The sequence below is a fragment of the Corvus cornix genome, chromosome 14 (genome assembly GCF_000738735.6).
Source record: "Corvus cornix cornix isolate S_Up_H32 chromosome 14, ASM73873v5, whole genome shotgun sequence".
NCBI classification, from domain to species: Eukaryota; Metazoa; Chordata; class Aves; order Passeriformes; family Corvidae; genus Corvus; species Corvus cornix.
In genome coordinates, this window is record NC_046344.1 from 5,688,389 (window position 1) to 5,709,249 (window position 20,861).

The window sequence follows — 20,861 nt, forward strand, 5'->3', positions numbered from 1 at the left end:
TGGAGCATGCAGGAGTGACTGTCACATCTGGGAGCCCTCACCACTCTTCTGTCTCACCATCAGAATGAACACAGATCCAAGAGACAGCTGTCAGAGCAGGGCTTAGAGAGATTTATTGATCCAGTTTATTGTTGATACAGAGCATTTCTTAACATCCACCGTGTCCGACAGGCGCCATGCTGTGCTCAGTATCTGCACCAGAGTTTTATACACATCCGAGCTGTACAGTATTAACACACAGGGAAGTCAGTCCATCCCACTGCTCCTCCCTGGAGAAGCCAGCCCTCATGCACACTAGTAAATAGCAGGGTTTATTTACAGTCTGTTTCAATACGTGACTGCACTGTGAGCGACACACAGCTCTGGGGCTGTTTTCCAGCTCCAGGGGTGCTCAGTAGGTTGCGCTGGTACTGCTGGAACGTGCCAAGATGCAGCCCCAGCACTGTCTAGTGCAAACCAAGCCTCCCCCCAAGCCCTGGCTCCGGGGCAGAGGGGAGTAAGGAGTGCATGCAGTTTGCCCAGGGGCTTTAGGCAGCCCATTTCAAGTTCTGTGGAGGACAACAGGCCAGCATACCTACTTGATTGAAAGTGAAGTGAATCACCAGGAGCCCTGAGCCTTTGCTCGCCTGCTTGGTAGAGTGGAGTCAGCAGCAGGAGGATGCACTGCTCCCAGTCCCTGGTGGGGCAGCACCCCAGGCCAGGGCTGTGAGCATGGCCCAGCAGAGCAGCAAGGCACTCGTGTCTCAGAGAAGGTGCCTGGTCCATCTTGCCTAGAAAAGCAGGCCAGGGTGTGTTGAAATCCAGTAGTGGAGTGTTTCCCTTGCATGGAGTGTTTTGACATCTCTCTCCTCCTGCAATGTGCAAGACTAAGCACAGGAACCAAAACTGCAGCAGTGAGGCGTAACTAGAGCCAACCCTGTTTTAGCATCACAATCCTCGGAGCACTGTTGTGAGATGCCATGTGAGTATCTGATCTGCTGCCAGAGCCTGGACTGCACAGGGTGTGATGGAGGGCTTTGCTGCAGGCTGTTTTAATAGGGTTCAGCTAAACTAGGTCTCAGTATCTGTCTATATGTGGAAATCAGGTCGGGTTTATCCCGTTAATGGTGCTAAAAGCAGAGGGAGGACTCGGCGGGCAGGAGGCCGGGTGTGTGGGGGCCCAGGCAGCCACACGATGGAGCTGAACCCTCGGCTGAGCTGACACCGTGGTCGGCAGCAGGTAGCAGAGCAGTTCCTGGGATATTCAAAACTCCTCCCAAAGGGAGTCTCTGCTGTCCATCATCACCTGTCAGCATTTCAGCAGCACATGCTTGGGAGATGCTCCGAGCAGGGCATGGAACAGGGTGGCCTTGCAATGGGCTGGAAAAGCTGGAGGGAGAGGACCAGGACATGGTGCCAAGCTGTCGTTTGTCTGCCTGGGCTGGTGGCAGTGCCATGTGCTGCTGGGGTCACTCAGGTTCCTGGTGGCACCAATCCTCTGTGGGGACATTCTGCCAATCAGTCCTGGGGGCCTTCAGCCGGGATCCTGGTGCCAGAGCTGGGCAGTAAATCTGCGGAGCAAGGCCAAGGGAGTTCTTCTCGGCAGGGAGCTCTCCCCAGGACTCACAGGAACTGCTGGTGGTGTCAGCCCTTTGCTGTAGCTGCTTCCCATCCCAAGGCAGGGCTGGAGCCCAGCGGCAGAAAGGCACCTGAGTGTATGGCACCAGGGGAATTAACTCCTGGTGATGCATCCTGTGTGGAATCCCACTCCTGGGTGCTTGTGCTGCCTTCACCACCCCCAGAGCTGAGCACACTTTTCCAGCCTGATGTGCCAGCACCTCAGGTGGCCACTGCCACAGTGAAGCCCAGGCCTGCCCCACATGTTCATCTTCAAAACACAAAGGTATTTCAAGCTTTCTGCCTGCCAGCATGAAATACCACACAGGGCTGCCAGCCTAGAGGAACAGAGGAGCCTGCCTACAAGTCCCCATGGTGAGAGCATCCCCTTCCCTCCCCCTGCCAGAGGGGACAAAGGAACAGGAAAGGAGAAGAACGTCCTCCTGAGTAGGACGACACTGGGTATAAGGTGAGGCTGGGCAATGGATCAGGAATGATGCTCCCAGCCAGGGCAGTGGGAGAAGCGTGCACCATCCTTGCGTGTCCTTTCATCTGCTGCAGTGCAGGGGCAGTGTCCAAAAGCATATGGAGGGTTGCTGTGGAGTCCTGGTCCTCCCTCTTGCACTCCAGGCTCCCTGAGGTCAGCCTTAACCAGAGCTGTAGCCACAGGCTGCTGCAGAAGGATCCTTGCACCACAACGACTAAGAGGAAGAGGAGCTGGAACTGATTTTTTTGGCTATTTCAATGTCCGACTTGGCAACCAGAAACCGTAGCTTCTTCCCTCCGGAGCGGATGAGGTCCACGGCACTGCAGGGAGCAGCAAGAGGGAGAGAGGTGAGTTCTGGCTCCCTCAGGCTGGCAGCCCCTCAGGAGCCTGCCAAGTCACGGACATTCACAAAACACACCCCCTTTGCCAATCACCTGCCCCTCTGCCCTGTGCCTGCTCAGGGTTACACGCAGGGGCTGTTTCTCTCCTGCCTGTAGCTTTGTGGAGGGCTTGGCCTCCAGGTTAGTGCTGCCAGGATGAGGGCAAACAAACCCTAAGCTGCTCTGTCCTATAGGCACCTGGGCTCTGCCTCTGAGCTGCCCCATCCCGCCACCTTCAAGAGGAAACCTGGGGTGGGATGGGGCTGGAGCAACTCTGCATTGCTGAGACACACCTCTGGAGCTCCCATTTATTTCCCATATATGCTCCCCAGTTGTTGCTCCATAATCCCTCTTCCAAACCCACAGCCTTTCCCCCTCTCTGGTGTCCTGTGCAGGTCACTCCTCTCCCTGCAGCTTGCTCGTACCGCAGCATCCTCACGACTGCAGCACTGGCAACTCTTGCAGCAAAACAGCTGGAAACCTGGACCTGACAGTAACTCCCCCAGTGCTGGCACCACCCCAGGCCCTCTGCTGAGGTGAGGCTCACCTCTGATAGTCTGCCCCAATGAGGCTGGTGCCGTTGACAGCCAGGATGCGGTCCCCGATGGAGAGCCTGCCGTCGGCAGCCGCGGGGCTGTCCTCAATCAGGGTGCGGATGTAGATCCCCGGGGAGCAGAGAGGAGTGTGCTGTTAGCAAGGAAAGGAGGTGAGCAAAAAAAGGGACACAAAGATTTGTGGTCCCAAAGGGCTGAGTTCCCCAGATGGGGTAACTCTTCCCCAGAGCTCACAGCCAAGCCTGATGGCAAGTGGGACCTTGGAGATGCTTGGGAACATGACAGGGATGGTGCTAACAGTAACAGGAAGGAAATTAGATCCTTTAGTTTTATATCAATTTATACACAGAAAGGAGAGGTGGGGGCAATCTGCTCTTATTCAATTTAATTAAAAGTAAAGCATCATTAACCTGCAACCGTGTTGGGATGGGAGCTCTGCTCACACTGTCCCAGGGCTCGGTGATGCTCTGTTTCCTACTGTCCAACAGCTGATCCACCCCACAATGCTAGATTCCTCCTTATGCAAAGGAGGAGCTGGTTTGACACCCTGTGAGCCTCCCTGCTCCTCTCCACTTCTCCTGCCACCGCTGAAGGGTGGAGGAAAGACCTCGGCTGAGTCATTTTCCTTCCACAAGAGAGCTGAGCCTGTTTGCTCTCTCCAGCTGCAGGACAGCTGTGGCCTTTGTATGCATGGCACTGCAACCTAGGAGTAGAGGTCCTCTGATAGATCTCTCTCTGCCTCCTTGTCCCCAGGAGAAGCACCCTAGCGCCCGTGGGAAGCCATCAGCTTCTTTGCTGGCTTTTCTTGGGGTATAAACCAGGTCCCACATGTCCCACTCCAGCAGTGTGAGGGACACGAGCTGAGAACTCACCACACCATCGATCAGCCCCATCCCCAGCCCGATGGGTCCCCTCTCCAGCTCCACCACGAAGACGTAGCAGAAGTCGTCGGTGGCAGAGCTGCGGCTGGAAGACTCCGGCGTGGGGTAGTCATAGGGGGTCGGCGAGCAGCCTGGCAGCGGAGAGAGCGGCTTACGGCTCTGGCACCGCCCAAACCCAGCCTCACAGCCCCGGGGCAGCGCCAGCACTCGGTACCTTCGGGGGTGCTGCCTTTGGTGCTGTTCATCCCGTTCCTGCGGGGGTCCTGCAGCCCTTTGCCGGTGCCCTGCGGTGACTCCGGGCTCCCGGAGTCGAAGTTCAGGGGGGTGGTGGGTGGTGTCAGCAGGCAGGAGGAGTCTGTGGGCGCCGTGCCGGCCTTGGGGACCAGACTCCTGCCCAGCTGCAGCTGCTTGAGCTTCTCCTGGAGCTGGGGCTCACCAGCGGGGGGCTCGCAGGGACAAGCGTTGGTGGCCAGGCAGAGCTGGGGGTTCCCCTCTGGCTCGGCACAGCCCCCCAGGGAGCAGTAATCCTCCTGGGCAATGGTGCTCCCCAGGGCGGCCGCCGGGCCCTCGCTCACCTCCAGCACCTCCGGCGCCGTGCATGCCTCTTTCTTAAGAAGGAGGAAAATGCTGTGGGACCCCCTGCATGTGCTTTTCACTCCCTACCTGTACCCCACCACCCTGTCGCTTTCCTGGCTGCCAAATCCGTCCAAAGCCTTGGCAATTCAGACACTGCCAGGCTTGTCCTGGCTTCCCAGCACAGCTCCCACACCCCCGTTTGGTGGCCAGGGCCATGCTGGGGATGTTTACAGCCAGCCGGGAGGGGATTCCTGGTCATGTCCCTGCTGGGGGATCCCATTGGAAGGGAACACTGGGGTAGCACAGTTCCTCCTGTGCCACAAGGGCTGGGCAGTGTAGCCCCAGGGTGACAGACAGTGCCTGTGGGTGCTGCAGGGGATGGGGACAAGATGGGAGAGGAGAAGGGGACCTGCTGGAGGGACGTCCTCCACTTGGTAGTTGAGCTTATCACCCACAGCACGTATCACCCTCCCTGTGTTTTACAGGCATTAGCTAATTAGTGCTTTTGTGCAAGCCTGGCTGCTGGGGATGGGCAGGGTGCAGCGCAGGGAGGACAGGGAACACGCAGGGAGAAGGAGAGCGCTGCCCACAGACATCTCCCCTTCCTCCCTCCTCCCTGCTAACGAGATTGCTGGGAAGAGCCTGTCCTTCCAGCTCACCTTCCCGGGCCCCCCATGCTGGGGGATTAGCAGCACTAATCCTTCCAGAAGCTCTCCCCGAGGGCATTGCCACAGCTCCAGGCTGCAGGCGAGGGCAGCAAGCCCTTGGCACTGGGCTTGAAGGGGTCTGCAGAGGGACCCAAGACCCTCCTGCCCACCTGGGAGAGGAACAACCCCCATGGGATACAAGATACCTTTAAAGGTGCTGAGCTTGGCCCCTCGCTGGTGTGGGGGCTCTTGCTCTGCAGGCTCCAGAGGAAGTGGCGGATGTAAAGGAGGTGTTTGTAGATGTTGTCATCCAATGTCTCCACCTCCAGGTCCACTTTGAAGCCCCCGCTGGGCAGGATGATGGGTGGGTGGTTGTCAAAGGACTCCAGCATCTCATCTGAAAGGCAGAGGGACGGAGGTTAGCACTGGCCCAGGATTCACCCCACTCCTGCCTCCTGGCTCTCAGCCATGTGCAGTCTCCCAGCTGGGATCAGGGATTTAGTGAGCTTGAGCCAGCAGCATCCCTCACTTGGGACTGCAGAAAAAGCCTCACACCCATCTGAACGCACTTTGCATGCTTTGCAATATCTGAATTTTGGGGCTGTGGTTATTCCCAATCACTGCAGTTATTACAGGACACCCAGGAAGGGGAAGGGAATTACCTGTTTGGTTTGTATGTGACTGGAGTAGGCTGACCAGGACTCACCAGGCTGGAAGGCAGCCGGGCTCTCCTCCTCGCTGGGCTGCCATGCTGAGATGCAGCCCACGTCCATCACTGCCTGGCACTGGCTCAGCACCCGGTGCAGCTGCGCAGGGCTCAGCGCTGGGAACTCGGCTCGCAGGGATGGCCAGGTCATCTGGGGGAGGACACAGAGCATGAGACCAATGGCAGAGGTGAGAAACTGCTTCCTCTGAGGAGCAGGAGCTTGCAAGGGGCACAGGAGGGAAAGACTGGGTAAGATGGAGAGAGCCAGAACATCCTCTCCTGGGTACTGCCCACCCACGGACCCTGGGAAAGGGCAGATGGTGGCGGGTTGCAAAAGGGATGCATCAGTGTAGGGACCCCCTGGACACTGAGCAGGCGCTTTCCTGCCCATGCCTATCCAAATGCCATGAGGCTGGGCATGCCTCACCTGCACCAGCTGGGAGCCGGGCATGGCCAGCAGGTTGGCCACACTGGCGAGTTTGGCGAAGAATTGCTGGGCGAGCTGCTCAAAGCCAGCGCCACGCAGCCATTCCAGGAGCAGCCGCATGCTGGCCCGCAGCTTCACCCCCTGAGACCAGTGGAAGCAGCCCAGAGAGGAGCCTGAAGAGGCAAAGCATCCATCAGCCATGTCAGGGAACAGCCCCTCAGTCCCCCAGCACCTGCCCCGGGTTAATGTCCCCAGCACCCTGTGGCTGTAATTCCTGGTGCTGGCTGGACCTTGCCTGGCACTGACAATGGGGCAACTGTGTTAATGAGGGCTAATGAGCACCTCAGGCTGCCATAGTTTATTAATGAGCTGCCCCTATCAACTGCCCTCAGCCTCCTCTGCTCAGGCTCAAAGGGGCAGTGGAATGGGGATGGGATCCTTGTGGGGTTTAGCCTCTCCTGGGAATGGGGACCCTGGTGCCAGCAGCTGGGTCTGTGCTTGGCCTCCCTGTAACAGTGCCCATCCCCAGCACCCTCCTTCCTGTACCCTCCAAGGTGGCACTAGGATGGACTGGAGTGCATCCCAGCAAGTCAGTTCTCCATGTGTCACCCAATTCAAGGAGGACTGACCCTTATCCAGGAGCTGGTTGAAGAGCAGGGTGTTGGAGAAGAAGAAGAGGTAGGCGAACATCTGGGAGGTGATCTCAGGGTGCACTTCGTACTGGTGGAGCAGGTCCAGCACGGCCTGGTAGATGAGCACGACCCTGCGGAGCTCCTCGGGCAGCGGCGGGGTGCCCCGCCAGCTCTCCCGGCACTCACTCTGGAAGGGATTGCACTCCAGCAGGGCAGGGAGCGACACATACAGACACTGCAGGGAGAGCAGCAAGTTCACAGCAGACTCAGTTTGTTGGGTTTTTCTATTTTTGCATGAGCCAAACCTTTCCTTTACCTCTGCAGCTAAGCAAACTCTGCCAGTGCTGCTCCAGCAAGGGGCTGCTCCTACTCACCCCCTGCCTCCGTGGGCTCCAGTGTTGTGCAGAAGTTTAAAAAAATCATAAAAATTAACATGTTGGCCGCTTTTAGCACTTGGAAGTGATGGTGCGTGACAGCAGCTAAAATCTGTAAAATCCGATGTGAACCAGGGCAGAAGCCGATCAGTTGGGCACGAGGGTGAAAGAAAAGTCGGGATCGGTGGGGATGGCATTTCCCTATTGCTTGAATGGGAGAGCAGTGCCTTGCACTCACTTCTGCGGGGCTAAGGGAAGGGGAGGGTGCTGAGGAGGAGGGCACAGGGGAGGAAGGCGCTGCTCTGGAGCGGTGCAGGAGCAGCCCCTGTGTCCCCGCGGGCCGGTGCCAGTGGACAGGAGCCGTCCTGCACAGGGCAGCCTTTCTGTGCCTCACACTGCCCGCTCTGTTCCGCTGCCGCTGCCGCCCGGCTCTCGCGGTCCAACGGCGGCGGCCCAGGGGCCCCTTTCCATCACGCCCTGAATCACACCATTATGCCGCGCTGGCCGGAGCCAAGCAGCCCTCCCCAAACACCTCCCCCGAGCCGCTGCACTGCAGACAAGGAAACACGCCGCAGTAATTCAATACTTTTCCTGGGCTGCGACCAAAAATCGGGGCACTTCAGCCCGAAGGAAAACACCTCAGCGTGGTGCAACTGCCAAGGAGTAAAAGCTTAAAAAAAACCCTCCTGCACAGCCCTGGGGATGCTCGTGCTGGCCCCGTGTGGCACCGTACCTTGGAGATGTAGTAGACACACTGCTGGAAGGTGTACATGATCACCTCCTCCAGCACCGTCATCGCCTCCTCGCTGGCCGTGATGGTCGAGGAGAACAGAGACTCCTTGGAGCCTGCGGGGAGGAGAGGAGGATAGGGGAGCAAACCTGCAGCAGCAAGGCCCCCAAATTCCTAGGCTGTGGGTTATTAGAATTTCCAGGTTTGTATCATCACCACGGAATCCCTCATCAGGGCAGAGGCTCCTCTGGCCGCAGGGAGCTCCCATCTGCCATCCCCCACAGCTCCCATCCCTGCCGGCAGCTCAGGGCTGCACCCTCCTTCCAGCACCTGCCTGGCCTATGAACATTTTAACCTTCTGCATAGACCAGAAACTTTCTGAGGCTAGTTTAATACCTTTTAGTCTTTTTTTCTTTCATTTTGCTGGCGTTAACATAGACTCACTGAGCAGTTCTGCAGGGCTGCCTACAAATCCAGGTGCCCCCACAGCAGCCAAGGGTGAAGAAAGCCCCCCCAAGGCATTAACCAGAAGCTGCCATGGTGGCAGAGGATGCTCATCTGTGAACACAACACAACCTGGCTCTGGAGCTGGGCAGCACCACGGCAAGATGTGAGGCTGCTCCTCCCACAGATTTCCCCAGCCCACACCACAGAGATGTCCCTGCTGATGAGGATTACGGAGGGTTAACAGAGCATCTCGAGGGCACCAACCACTGCCTGTGGCTGGGGATTAGCAGAGCAGGGCTGCTCCAGCTGGAAAAACAGGCAGGATGCTGCATCCAGACTTACCTTTGATGTCCAGTTCCTCCTCCATGCTCTGGATGTAGGTGGGTGATTTCTGCTGGACAAAGTAGAGGATCTCGATGGCATTGGCCATCCAGAAGATGATGTGCTGCAGGTCTGGGAGAAGGTCTGTGATGGTGAAGCGGGACAGGGTGGCAGGGTCCTGGCTGGGGAGACACAGCAGATGTTACACCTACTGCTCCTCAGCATCCCTGCTCAGGCTTTTGGGGAGAAAACAGCCAGCCTGGGGCAATGCCAGAGAGCTTTCACACCCCTCCACCCCCAAGCCCAGCACTCCCCTTAGAAAGATCCTTTACAAGCGAAAATTCAGTGGTTCCTGCTCTGGGGTGGCCAAGGTCACCTGGCCTTTGTGGGGTGCCACTTTTGGGGGAGACTTCCCCTTGATACAGCTGAACTGCAGTAAGTACTCGTGGCTGAAAAGCAGCCCTTCCCTAGGGGTATGTGCTGCTCCTGCCAGTTCTGGACAGTTAAACCCAGCTCACCCGCCCTGGGCTGTTCAAAAATAAAACAAAAAACATCTGGGAAATTTCTCAAATGCTAAGCTGCTTTTTCTTGCTGTAGGAAAGGCCTGGGAAGTATCCTTGAAGTTTATCCTACAGGAGGGCTCACAGCAAGCACCAACAGTTCCTCCAGATACTGGTTTAGGGATGGGATTTTGGAAATGGCTGGGAAGACAGCTCCTTGCACCACTGTGATTGCCCCAGAATGGTGCTCCCAGCACTGGGACACCCTGTGCCACCACCCCTGGATGCACATATGCAATGCCAGCTCCATCTCAGCTCCACTGAGGGGTCTCCAGCATGAAGAAGGTCAAGCTCACACGTAAGGGACATTCCTGCTATATCCCTCAGGGATGAAGCCACAAGTGCAAAGCCTTGGCCAGGTCTTGGATCTGCTGCAGGTCTTATTCCCTCCCGAGCTCGCCAGCTTTTCCAGACCCACACATTCCATGCAGGCATCGTGGTTAAAGGACCAGAGAGCAGAATGTGTGGGATTTAGCAGGAAAACTCATCATGCATCACTGCTGACAGGCTGGGAGGGTGGTTTTACCAGCCACGGACTCCCTCCACTCATGGAGGAAGGACTGGTGTTGAGTTCTCCCTGTTTTGAGGCAAAACAAGGAGGGTCACACTTACTGCTGGGATTGCTTTTCAGCCAGCTCCCGCGTCCGCTCCTGGGCAGGGAGAGAAGGGAGAGCACAGTGAAAACCAGTGGGATGGGATGGCATGAGCATCACCCCCATCAGCACTCGCTGCCACCGGGGACCAGGCTGGGAAGATCCCAGGGAGGGGTCCAGCAACACCCCCACCCCACAAACACCCCCTCACACCGCCGACTGACCCACACCGTCCTCTGGATCATTTTGGCCGCTTTGAGCAGCAGCTGCCCGAAGTCTCCTGGCTCAAAGTTGGTGGCCGAGTGCTGGATGCAGAGGCAGAGCAGGAAGGCGGGTGTCAGCTTGTGGTCATCCCCCCCGGGCTCGATCAGGGTCATGATGCGCCGCAGGAGCACGTCCTCAGCCGCTGGCTCGAACTCCAGCTGCAGCTTCCTGCGGGGCGTCCTGGGGCCGCCGGAGGGCGAGGGGCCCCGCTTTTTGGCAGCAGGGTCCTTCTCCTTCAGCAGGCTGCCACACGCCCCGCACACGTGGGGACTCTCGGGGTGCAGGGCTCTCAGCCTCAGCAGGGTCTGCGCCGGCAGCGGCTGCGCCTTCATGGGGTCCTTGTAGAGGAGCAGGTAGTAGAGGCCGAGGGACAGCAGGTCCCCGTGCCGCAGCACCACCGTCCGGGCCACCTCGGCAAAGTTGACAGAGATGCCAGCGCCGGCGATGGGCTCCAGCACCAGCTTCTCCTCCGAGCGGTGCCGGGAAGGTCGGAGCTTCCTGATGGTGCAGTGCAGGGGCAGGATGTCGGGGGCTGACAGGCTGATGCTGGGCTTGCTCGCCTGTGTCCTCTGGCCCACCGTGTGCTGCTCGCGGTTCAGCAGGTAAACCAAGCTGTCCTGCCAAGCCAGGAGACGCAGCATGAACCGGGGAACGGGGAGAAAGGACCCTCCTCCCTGCCATGCAGTGAGTGCTGCAGCCTCCCGCTGTCCCCAGCAGTCCCCTCGCTGTCCCCAGCTGTCCCCCATGCACCTTTGCATGGCAAAAACATTTCTTTTTTCACTCTCCTCGCTGCCAAGCAGGACAGCAGCGATCCCTGCCTTGGGCACGCCAATAAATGGGCACAATGACTTTGGGCATGCAGTAAATGGGGCTGCTTTGGGCAGAAGGAGCCCTCCTTCCACCTCTCCCCCTCATCCCTTCCTGCAGCTGTTTTTCCCTCCCACCTTCTCCCCCCAGACTGCAGCGATGCCTGCACCCCCAGCCCGGGGGCACGGTGGGACCCCAGTCAGAGCATCCACCCCTTGCCCTGTCTTTCCCCACAGTCTGCCCGCACACCCCGGTGCAGCTCAGGGGACCACCCCGTGCCTCAGTTTCCCCGGCAGCACTAACGGGATGGCTGCAGTGCTGGTGTCACCCTGCCAAAAAGCTTGGAACAGCCGGATACTCAACGGGCACAAAGTAGCCATTAACTGCAAGAGCTGTCCCTGTCCTTTGCAGTTCTCCAAGTGCCTCCAGCAGACGCACTGTTCTCCTTGCAGCCTCTGATTCCATTTGCCGCTAAGGACGCAGCCGGACAGGGGACGGGGCAGCTCAGCCACCCCCGCAGAACCAGGGCTGCCTCGGGCCGGGGCAGGGATGCTACTCGGGGATCACCTTGCATCCCTCTGGGGCATTGCAGGGGGTCACGGGTCCTGCCTCCGTGTGCCCCGTGCTTGGGGACAGACTGGGGACAGACTTGGGGACAAGGCTGCGAGTCCCAAGCCCGTTTCCTAAAGGATGCTCATCCGCACCACCACCGCCACCCCCCTGGACCCCAGCAGCTCCGGCCATGCAAGCAGCCCCGCTCCCCGGGGCTTTGGAGGGTGGGAGGGAAGCGGGGGGTGCCGGGGGTGCGCAGGAGGCGGCGCGGTGCTTACATGCTGCTGGCTGTAGCCCTGCAGGAGCAGGAGGTGCGGGGACTGGTAGAGGGAGTACCGCATGCTGCTGCCGCCGCTCCGCGCCGCCGCCGGGCTGCCGGGCAGGGTGGAGCAGTGCCGCTGGAGCCGGGCCCCGGCCCCGCTGCCGGCCCCGGCCCCGCTCCCTGCCCGCCGCGCCGGGGTCCCCAGGCTGGTCTCGCTGAGGCTGCGCCGCAGGGCCGGGGGGGCCCGCGCCGCTCAGCCCCCTCCGCCCGCCGGGCCCCCCGCGCCCGGTGCCGCTGCAGCTTCCGCGCTTGGGCGTTGATGCCTGCGGGGATGGGGGGGAGACAGAGCGGCGTTCAGCCCCTGCAGCCCCCCCGGGACCACCCCCCGCCCCGCCGCAGCACCCCGCGGCTGGGGGGATGCTGCAGCTCGGAGCGCGGAGGGAGCAGCTGGAGCCCTCCCGGCGCTGCGCACCCACCCTGGCTTGACGGCCCTGGTCCTTTGCCCTCCCCGAAAGGTGACGCCAAGACACCGGCGCGGAGAGTTTAGTGTCCTAATGCCACGGCTAAAAAGGGGGTGTCCCAGCCCTCCCTGGCCCCCAAGCCTCACTGAATGGAGAGCAGCCGGTCTATAGTATCCCCCACCTGCCCTGGCCACGCTGCAGGGCTGGGGGAGAGGAGATCCCTGCTAAAAAGAAATTTCACTCAATCTTTGCTAAAAAGAAAAAAAAAGAGCCCGGATTCTGCTTTCAGCCCTTCGGCGCTCAGTGGCCAGCAGCAAGTGGGAACCGCAGGGACCCCCTCCCCGATTCCCCGGAGCATCAGCCGGGCACGGGAGCTGCAGTGGAGCCCGGCTGCAGCAGGAACAAGCTGTAATTCACTTCTCCCAAGCATCAATTCGTGCAGAGCTGTCTGTCCATGAGACAAACAGGAGCCGGAGTGAATGAATAGGCCTGGCCGAGCTGCAAAAGCAGCCCCTCACACGGCATACCCAGAGCCGGGGGGGTCCCCGTGGGTCCCTCCATGCTGCAAGCGTGGCTTGAGCTCTGCAGGAGAAATAGGAAGTTGTGCGTCCGAAGGGCGATGCTCGTACCTCAGCTGGGCGGCCTCCTGGGAGCAGGTCACTGGCATTCGGGGAGGACGAAGAGAAGGAAAAAACCTAAAGGATTTGCTTGCTGGAGCAGCAGTGCAGCGTTGTCGGTGCAGCTCCAGAGCCAGAGCCCCGCTCCTGGCTGGGCCGACCAGGGAGCAGCCTTTGGACAGTGAGATTTGGGGACAGCCAGCGGGATTTGGGGACGGCAAAGCAGAGAGCCTGGTGCCCAGGGCTGCTTAAAGGGATACTCACAAGCTCAGACCCAAAAAAAAAAAATCATCTGCCTTATTTGGTGAGGAATGGGCTGCCGGTTCTGAAATACATTTTTTTGTTTGTTTGTTTTAAATGGAGCGCTCCTTTGCTGGGAAAATCAAAGAGATGTGGATGGGGAGGGGGGTGGGACAGGGAGAAAATAGCCCCTGCTGTTTACATGCCTTGGGATTAGGGCAAGGCACAGTCAAGCCACCCCAAGCAGTCCCGTGCCCCACGTCCTTCTTAAAAAGGCAATCGGCCCCGCTCCCGTCCCCGTCCTGGCCACGGCACGCATGTGAAATCCAGGGAGAACAACAAGCCCACCCAAGCCACGCTGCTGGGGATGCCAAGGGCCACCCCAAAGGTGTCTGCAGGACACCTCAGCTCCCCCCAGGAGCCCTGTCCCCAACCCACAGCATGGAAATGAGCCAAAGGGATGAAGGACAGTTGGGGCAGTGCAGATCCCAGACCAGCCTGTGGGAGTAGGGAGGAGTGGGGCTGGATTCTGGGGAGCAGCTACTGCTGGAGCTCAGTGGGACAGACTGGGGTCCCATTGCCTGCAGAGACAGACCATCATCAGCCCCTTATCGAGGGGAAAGGAAGCTTCTGTATTTATTTTGTGTAGGAAAAAGTTGCTTTTTCACTGCCAATAGAGCCCCCGTCACAGGCTCCCACTAACCCCGGGGCTGCGCTGGAAAGATAAACACAGCTCTTTTCCTGAGCATAACAAAGTCCCTCCATAAAACTGGTCAGGTTTTTTTTAATCCTTTGGTACTGTTTTGTCCTCCCAGGCATTGCAGGTTATCCCACACAAAACTCAGCCTGAACATCTCCAGTGCAGCATGACCAGGGCAGAGCCAGTGGCTGCTAAATGCACATGGAGATTGGGATGGGAACAGGGTGTAAGGAGTTAAGGAGCACCTCCCAATATTACATTCCTCCCTGGATATCCAGGACTTGGATTGTATAAAGGTGCTGGTGCTATTGTTGGGGTGTTAGGCCTTGTTAAAGTTTAGGGCTGGACAGGCTCCAATGATCTCAGGCCTAGGGGGAGGTTAATAAGGCTTGGGAAAAAGGATGTACCACTGATAGTGGGCACAAAGAATACAGAATTTACAGGCCACAAGGACATTTGGCAGAACTCCCAAGATAAGGAAGAAACTAACAGAAGCAACTCAACAACGGTGCTGAATCAGCTCTGACTGGGTAAGAGGTAATTCTGGCAGGGGGAGATTCACAACCACCAGCCCAAGAAACCACTGACTGAAAACAAGAGTGCTCTCATTGTCTCTGTCCCCTCTTTTCTCCTTCTTTCTACCTCACATTAATTGTTAATAAAATCTGTATTATTTACTTTGGCATTTGTCTCATTTGCACCTCAATTCAGGCAGAGGCATCTCTCACTAATCACATCCTAACACAGGGCTGGCTCACATCCTTAGGGAGAGCTGGGCACCCCTTGGGCAGCACCCACCAGACCCCACCAATCTGCTGCCTCTAAACCCATTCTGCATCCCAGGGGAAAAGCTGCTAGCTGTGGTGCCTGGGATCTTGGCTGGGATCTGACTCTTTTTCAGCTGAGGAAAGAGGTTCCCTTTTCCTGGCTGAGAAATAAATCAACAAATAACTCCGTGGGCCCCAGGAAAGGAGAAATGCTTTGAATGTACCCAGGAGGGACTAACACCAGGCTAGTCCTTCCTAATGTAATTGCTCCGCAGACTCTGCAGGGAATCTTCCCTGGATGCAGTTGTGCTAAGGTATATCAAAGCCAGATCCTCAAAGGCACTTGCCAGAGCATCTTTTAGAATAATAGGCTTAAATCCTGAGTTTCTGGAGCTGCGTGTGCAGTTCAGCCTCCAGCCTCTTGGGAAAGCTCCAGTTAGGACAGGACCTGGTACAAAATGGGGGTATTTTGGAAAATGAATGCCACTGAGATGCCAAGTGCTGCACCTCCTGCCAGCCCCCTCCAGTTTGTGGGTGTTTTCTCTACATCTCCATAATTGCTGCCTCGATGGCCCCCAAAAAGAGCAGGGCTGGGGGTAGCAGGGAGAGGGGGCTGCCTCGTTTGCTGCAGAGAGGCTCTACCTGTGCTGCTAATTAGTGGCATGAGGAGCCAGCACCATCCTCCCCAGTGGGAAGCAGCTAATAAACTAATTAGGATAATGGGTAACTGAGCAGATAAAACTCTTAAGCTATTTGCTAACAGGTCATGGATGGGTGTGGAGCCTTTCCCTCAGCCACCAGCCCAGCAATGCACCTGTATGACCCCAGTGGTTCCAGTCCTCCCAGTCCTGCTGCTCCAGCGATGCCCTGTGTGGGGAAGGGCCTGCAGGTATTGCCCTGGGGATGATTTGAGCATCTCTCTGCTTTTCTCTGAGGGAGCTGCAAGTCTGAAGTCCCTTTATTTTTGCACAGATGTTGTGTTTTCCATGCCAATGCCTCACCACCCTGGGCAGGCAGCTGCTGCTCAGCAAGGGGACCTCTGCCAGCTTGAGCCTGGTGACAAGGGTGACCCTAGTGGAGGGCACTCATGGTCAATACCCCTTACACCAGGAGTTTTGTGTCTTTTTGGGGTGCTGGGTCACAGGCTGCATCACTCACATTCATTCCTGGCAGTTTGCAGATGAGGTGGGAAAGTGTGGCCCCAGCCTCATGGCATCCCAGGGCCACCAGCTCAGGGTGAGACTGGTGACAGAGCCCCTGGTGCCACCAAAAGAAAGGGCTGCAGGAGTGAGATTTTACCAGGTAAGACAACTATGGGCTGCGTACTCCGCAGAGCAGACAGCCTGACTGACTGTGGGTGTAGCTTCTGTCTTGGAAGAGCTTGGTCAGCTATGGAAAATGCCCAAAGATTAAAAAATGGGGAATTTCCATGGCCCCACCCAGGAGTGCTGAAACAAATGAAGTGATAACGAAAGCATAACAGGCTTGTTTCCAGATCCAGAGCACAGAATCTATCAGGAACTGCTCCTCCATTGGAAATGACTGAAGGGTGCCAGTCCCAGGCCAGCTCGATGCTGCTCCTGTGCTGGGCAGCCCAGATCCTGCTGCTTCCCCAGGCTGTGTGGGAGCCTTGCACTCACACGGCTCCCAGCCCACCCAGGATCCAGGTCATGGGCAGGAAAGTTGCTTTCTGGGTCCAAGGGGGAGGATTTGAGGCCGAGTGGGTGTGACCTTGGGCTCCAGCAGGGAGCTGCCACATGGTCCTGCCCACCGTGCGCTGCAACACTGCGCTTGGCTCTTTCCCTTCCCTCTATTCAACAGAAGCTGTTTTTAGAGTCGCTGCTCTCCCAAAGTGCTTCACATCTCTCTGATCCTGGGTGGAGAAAGAGCTGAAGAGAAGAGCAGAGCATCCACCTTCCTGGCCCAGGCTCTGGCAGGAGTCACCTCTTTGTCTGTGTGTCCCACGTGCAACGAGCTGGGATCACCTGTGGCATCCCCTCCCTGAGCAGACAGAGTGGACACGGTGAGGATGGAGGTAGCCCTCCACCTGGCTGCCAGGTGAAATCTCAACTGAAAATTGCAGCTGGGGGGGCTCCAGCTGCCTCTCCTCTCCCCCAGAATGCCCATGACTGGATTCCCTCACCCTTTGCCTGGGCTCCTTCCAGCCTTAGTTAGGATGGGTGGCAGGGGAGCTGTGTCCCCCTGGTGTGGGATGGGTTGGACGGTTTGTTCTGGTGCTGGTGGGGGAGAAACTTGGCTCTTCTTTGGCAAGCACATAGAGTAATCCTGCATCATCATCAGTTTAGTTCTGACAGTAACAATCCTCTCCTACAGGCGTGAGGAACCGCTCGGGGCCCATCCCAGCAAAACCCCCTGGCTGACACCTCTGGAGCCTGGTCCAGACCCCTCTGTCAGCAGGCCTGACACAGCAAGCACACCATGCAAGCAAAAATCTGATTTTAAACCTTTCTGCCCTCATCCTCACAGGGCTTTTATCTGAGGGTGGGAGGAGGAAAGCTTCATTACTGTGTGCTGGGGTCACTTATTAACCTGCTGGTTCCTAATGACACACTTATCTCCTCCTGCCAGCCCTGGCCTCCATCAGGCACTGCTGCAGGGGCTCTCCTGCCCTACATTGCTCTCTCTTCATTAGCTTTTCATTTGCCTTAATTGCTCCTGCAGATTTGCCGGGGGTGTCAGGCCTGGGGGATGCCCAGAGGGAGATGGGGGTGGAGGGGAGCAGGGCAGTGCTCTGCCAGGCACAAAGCTGGGGATGCCATGGCGCTGGTTCACTGATGGGAAGGGCAGGAAGCACTGATGGTCTTCCCTGCTGCTCCCCAGCCACGAGCAGGGTTTGGTACTAACCCCTAAACTGGCTGGGGTAAATATTTGAGGTCGCAGATACCAAATTAGTGCAGGAGAGTGCTGAGTCCTGCCTCAACGCAGGAGCCTTGCAGCTAAAATGTGGCCAACCTCCCATTTGCACCACCCCCTGCACCCAAACCACATCTCAAAGCTGCTTGTGTGGGAGGGTTTCTGGGGGTGCATCCCAGCCCCTCTCCCTGCCCCACACCCAGCTCTGACCTGCAGTGGTGGTGTCCACATCCTTGGCTGCCATCTCCTCCACCTCCGCCCTCCTGCGCAGCTCCAGCCGGCGTGAGAAGCCCTCCCTGGGCTTCCAGAGGTCCTGGATGAGCAGTGGCTTCTCGTGGTCACCCAGGACCCTCAGCCCCTCTGTCTGCCACTGCTTCTCAGGGCCCTGGAAGCGGCCGATGACGTCGCACAGCGCGTACTGCCCGGCGCTGAGCTGGCTCAGCCCGTAGCGCTCCAGGGCCTCCTTCACCAGCTCCCGCGCGCCAGAGCTGCCCGTCACCAGCACGCTCTTGTAGTTGGTGCCTGCACAGATGTTGCCCCCGAAGATTTTCAGGATGCCAGGAGCTGACAGCTGGGTGGAGAGCTCAGCCGGGTCGTCCTCCGTGGCCGCCGGGGAGGTGGAGGCCGAGCTGCGGTCCTTGTAGCTCAGGGTGCGGTACAAGACCTGGGAGAAGAGCCGGCTCTGGCGCTTCAGCCGGTTCTTGGATGGCGGAGCCATGGTGGAGGAGGGCCCATAAAACATCGTGCGTGAGGTCGTCATGAAGCACAGCTGGGCAGGGAAGAGCAAAAAGGGGAAGGTGAGCGGTTTAGAGGCCAGATGTGCAGCAGGGGAGAGCGAGCAGGTGGCCACGGAGGAGCCACTATCATCTCCAAGGTGACAGATCAAGGGACGGCCATTTCCCTTGTGGAGCCCAAAACACCAGTGGAAAAGCTCAGCCAAACTGCTTGGCAGCAGCACGGTTACCTCTGGATGGATTTGTCCCTGAAAACAGTCTGGAGTGGCCCCATATTTCTCCATCATGTGTACTAAGAGGTCCCTCTTACCCAGGCAAAATGCAGCGGGAGGAGAGCAGAGCCCAGCAGGACTTGGCGGGGCCCATCCTGGTCAGGAGCCAAGGCACCAGGAGTTACTCTCACTAACGAGTTTACGGAGCAATCCCATTTTTTAGAGGTGAAACGAAAAGATCAAGTGCAAATTCACTCACTCTGAGGTCACTGCTAAGTGCTTTTGCTCAGCGAGAGGCACAGGGTGAAAATGGGCTTTAATTAGCTTTTCTAAAAATGCCCTGACTCCAGCAAATCTGTTGGCTGTTGCTTGTTTGCGGAGGACATTCAGGCACAGGGTGGCATCGCTGACAAGGCTGCCCTTGTCACGTTAGCCCAGGGCAGGGCTGCTCAGGGCAGCCCCAAGTGGGCAGCAGCGACTGGAGGAGATGTGGTCAGGGCCCTGTGGCAGCTCCCAGTGCTCCTCAATCCCCTGGAATGGACTGGGAACCACCAATCACTTCTGGATTTAGGGGCATAGCACACCTGCCTGATGTCACTGTCACCATCTGGGGATGGCTTTGAAATCCCATCCCAGCTGCAGCAGCACCTGGTCCTTGCGTGGTGCTGATAATCCACAGCTGCACTGTGACCTGCTGGCAGGGGAGCTCTGGAAGTAAGACAATCCAAGCATTCCTGATTTGCACAGGGCTGGGAACCCCCTCACCTCCAGATTTATAATGTGCAGGGATTCCATGCATACACAGAGGACCCCCAAAATGTCCCATCCGCAGCTATCAGAGCACAGGGTTGTAGCAGTTGGGGTGATCCAGCTGTGCCTGGCCAGGGACACGCGGGGCACCAGCAGCTTCCCACGGCTGCAGCCCCGACTCGCTCGGGCACAGCCGCACCTCCGGAGCAAACTCAGCGCTATCAGGCAGAATGATGTCGGCCCTGGAAAGCCTCCAAACCACCATCCAATCCAGGAAAAAAGAGCGTCCCTGCTGCTAATGGAAGAGGTCACCTTCTAACCCAGAAACCACCTCCCAGCCATGCACGGAGGGCTGCTGCAGGATGTGCATCCCCCCATCCTGCAGCCAGAGGCCCATGGAATGCTGCAGATCGGGGAAACTGAGGCACCAAGTTCTAAGGATGTGGCCAGGAGCTGTTATGCTGCTGCACCCCAAGTCAACCCTTTCCCCTCTCCCAGCCCCACCAGGACTATGAAACTGATGGGGTTTGTCCTTCTTTCCAACCTGCTGGCTCCAAAACTGTCTCCTGGTGTGCTGAAGGGTGGGAGTCCTGGCACAGGACAGCAGGGCTGAGGACCTTGTGTTTTATAGTGCCCCAGAACTTCACCCCAACTCACTGGGTGAAGGTAAGGCTGCTCCTGTTCCCACCTTGCAACTGGGGAAACTGAGGCAGGGATGGGTTTGGGGCTCTGGCTCCCCCCACAATGCTGCTCCTCCTCCTCCAGCTGAGCCCAGAGCTGCTGCTCCCGCAGGGGACATCCCTGGGGTCATCCCTTGATGTGTGCTGTGCGACATCTCCTGGGAGTGCCGAGGCAGCCCCAACCTGGGAAGCAGGTCAGGGCACTGGCAGACAGTCAGGTTCAGGATCAGCTCCCCCAGGCCGTGAGCACGGCCCTGCCAGCCCTCATTAACATTGACCAGAAGGAAAACTGCCCCAGTGTCACTACAGGACCTTGTCATCAAGGATGCAAAAGACAAAACTTTGTCATCAAATCACTGGTTTCATGGATTTAATCTTCTCCACCCCGAACTACCCCCAGCACAAAGGGAAACCTTTTACCATATGCTGGTGGCAAAATCATTCGTCCAAGTCCACATCACAGAGACTTGCTTCTTGCAGGTCCCTGCCTGGTTTTGAACGTGTTATTTATAGCTCAGCTATTTTTCTGCTCTTTCTATTAAATGCAGCTCCTACAGAGTTCGGGGGCAAGCCTGGATCAGGAGGAGCTTCCAGCCTGGTCACCCCAATTTTCAGCATCTAGAGCAGCACCGGTGTGATTTCACCAGGCACCAGGCTGGGTGACCTGAGAAATCGAAGCCTTCTCCCAAAGACAGAGGAACACACCTGGTCTTAATCCCCCGGAGGACTCTGAGGGCCAGGATAAGACGATAACGAAATGGGCTCCTCCCACATCCGTGCGCTCGGGCACGCTGGGCACCGGCATCTCCCACCAGGAGGAAATCTCTGGTATGTGCAGTCCTGCTGAGTCCCGCTGTGGGAGCGGGGATGCTCCAGCTGGACCCAGCTGCCCGGGGACAAGCCAGCAAGAGTGCCAACTGCTGGGCACAGCTCTCTGCAGGTCAGTGGGACACATGCTCCCGGATGGACATCCCTAGCCCAGGTGAGCTCCCTTCTCACTCCAAACCAGTTCCCTGGAAGGACACAAGCC

At 57.9% G+C, this 20,861-nt stretch overlaps 1 protein-coding gene across 1 annotated transcript; it reads right to left on the minus strand.

The window, feature by feature from the left end:
• Positions 1-88: 88 nt before the first annotated feature.
• Positions 89-17,783, minus strand: RADIL (Rap associating with DIL domain). Its single transcript, XM_039560490.1, has 14 exons — positions 17,666-17,783; positions 11,871-12,119; positions 10,136-10,792; positions 9,931-9,968; positions 8,780-8,940; positions 7,994-8,106; positions 6,884-7,121; positions 6,255-6,427; positions 5,828-5,978; positions 5,328-5,518; positions 4,113-4,506; positions 3,890-4,029; positions 3,011-3,150; positions 89-2,403 (listed from the first exon to the last, which is right to left on the minus strand). Exons 1-14 carry the CDS (start codon positions 17,684-17,686, stop codon positions 2,298-2,300), a joined length of 2,772 nt encoding a protein of 923 aa, XP_039416424.1. The 5' UTR covers positions 17,687-17,783; the 3' UTR covers positions 89-2,297.
• Positions 17,784-20,861: the final 3,078 nt, after the last annotated feature.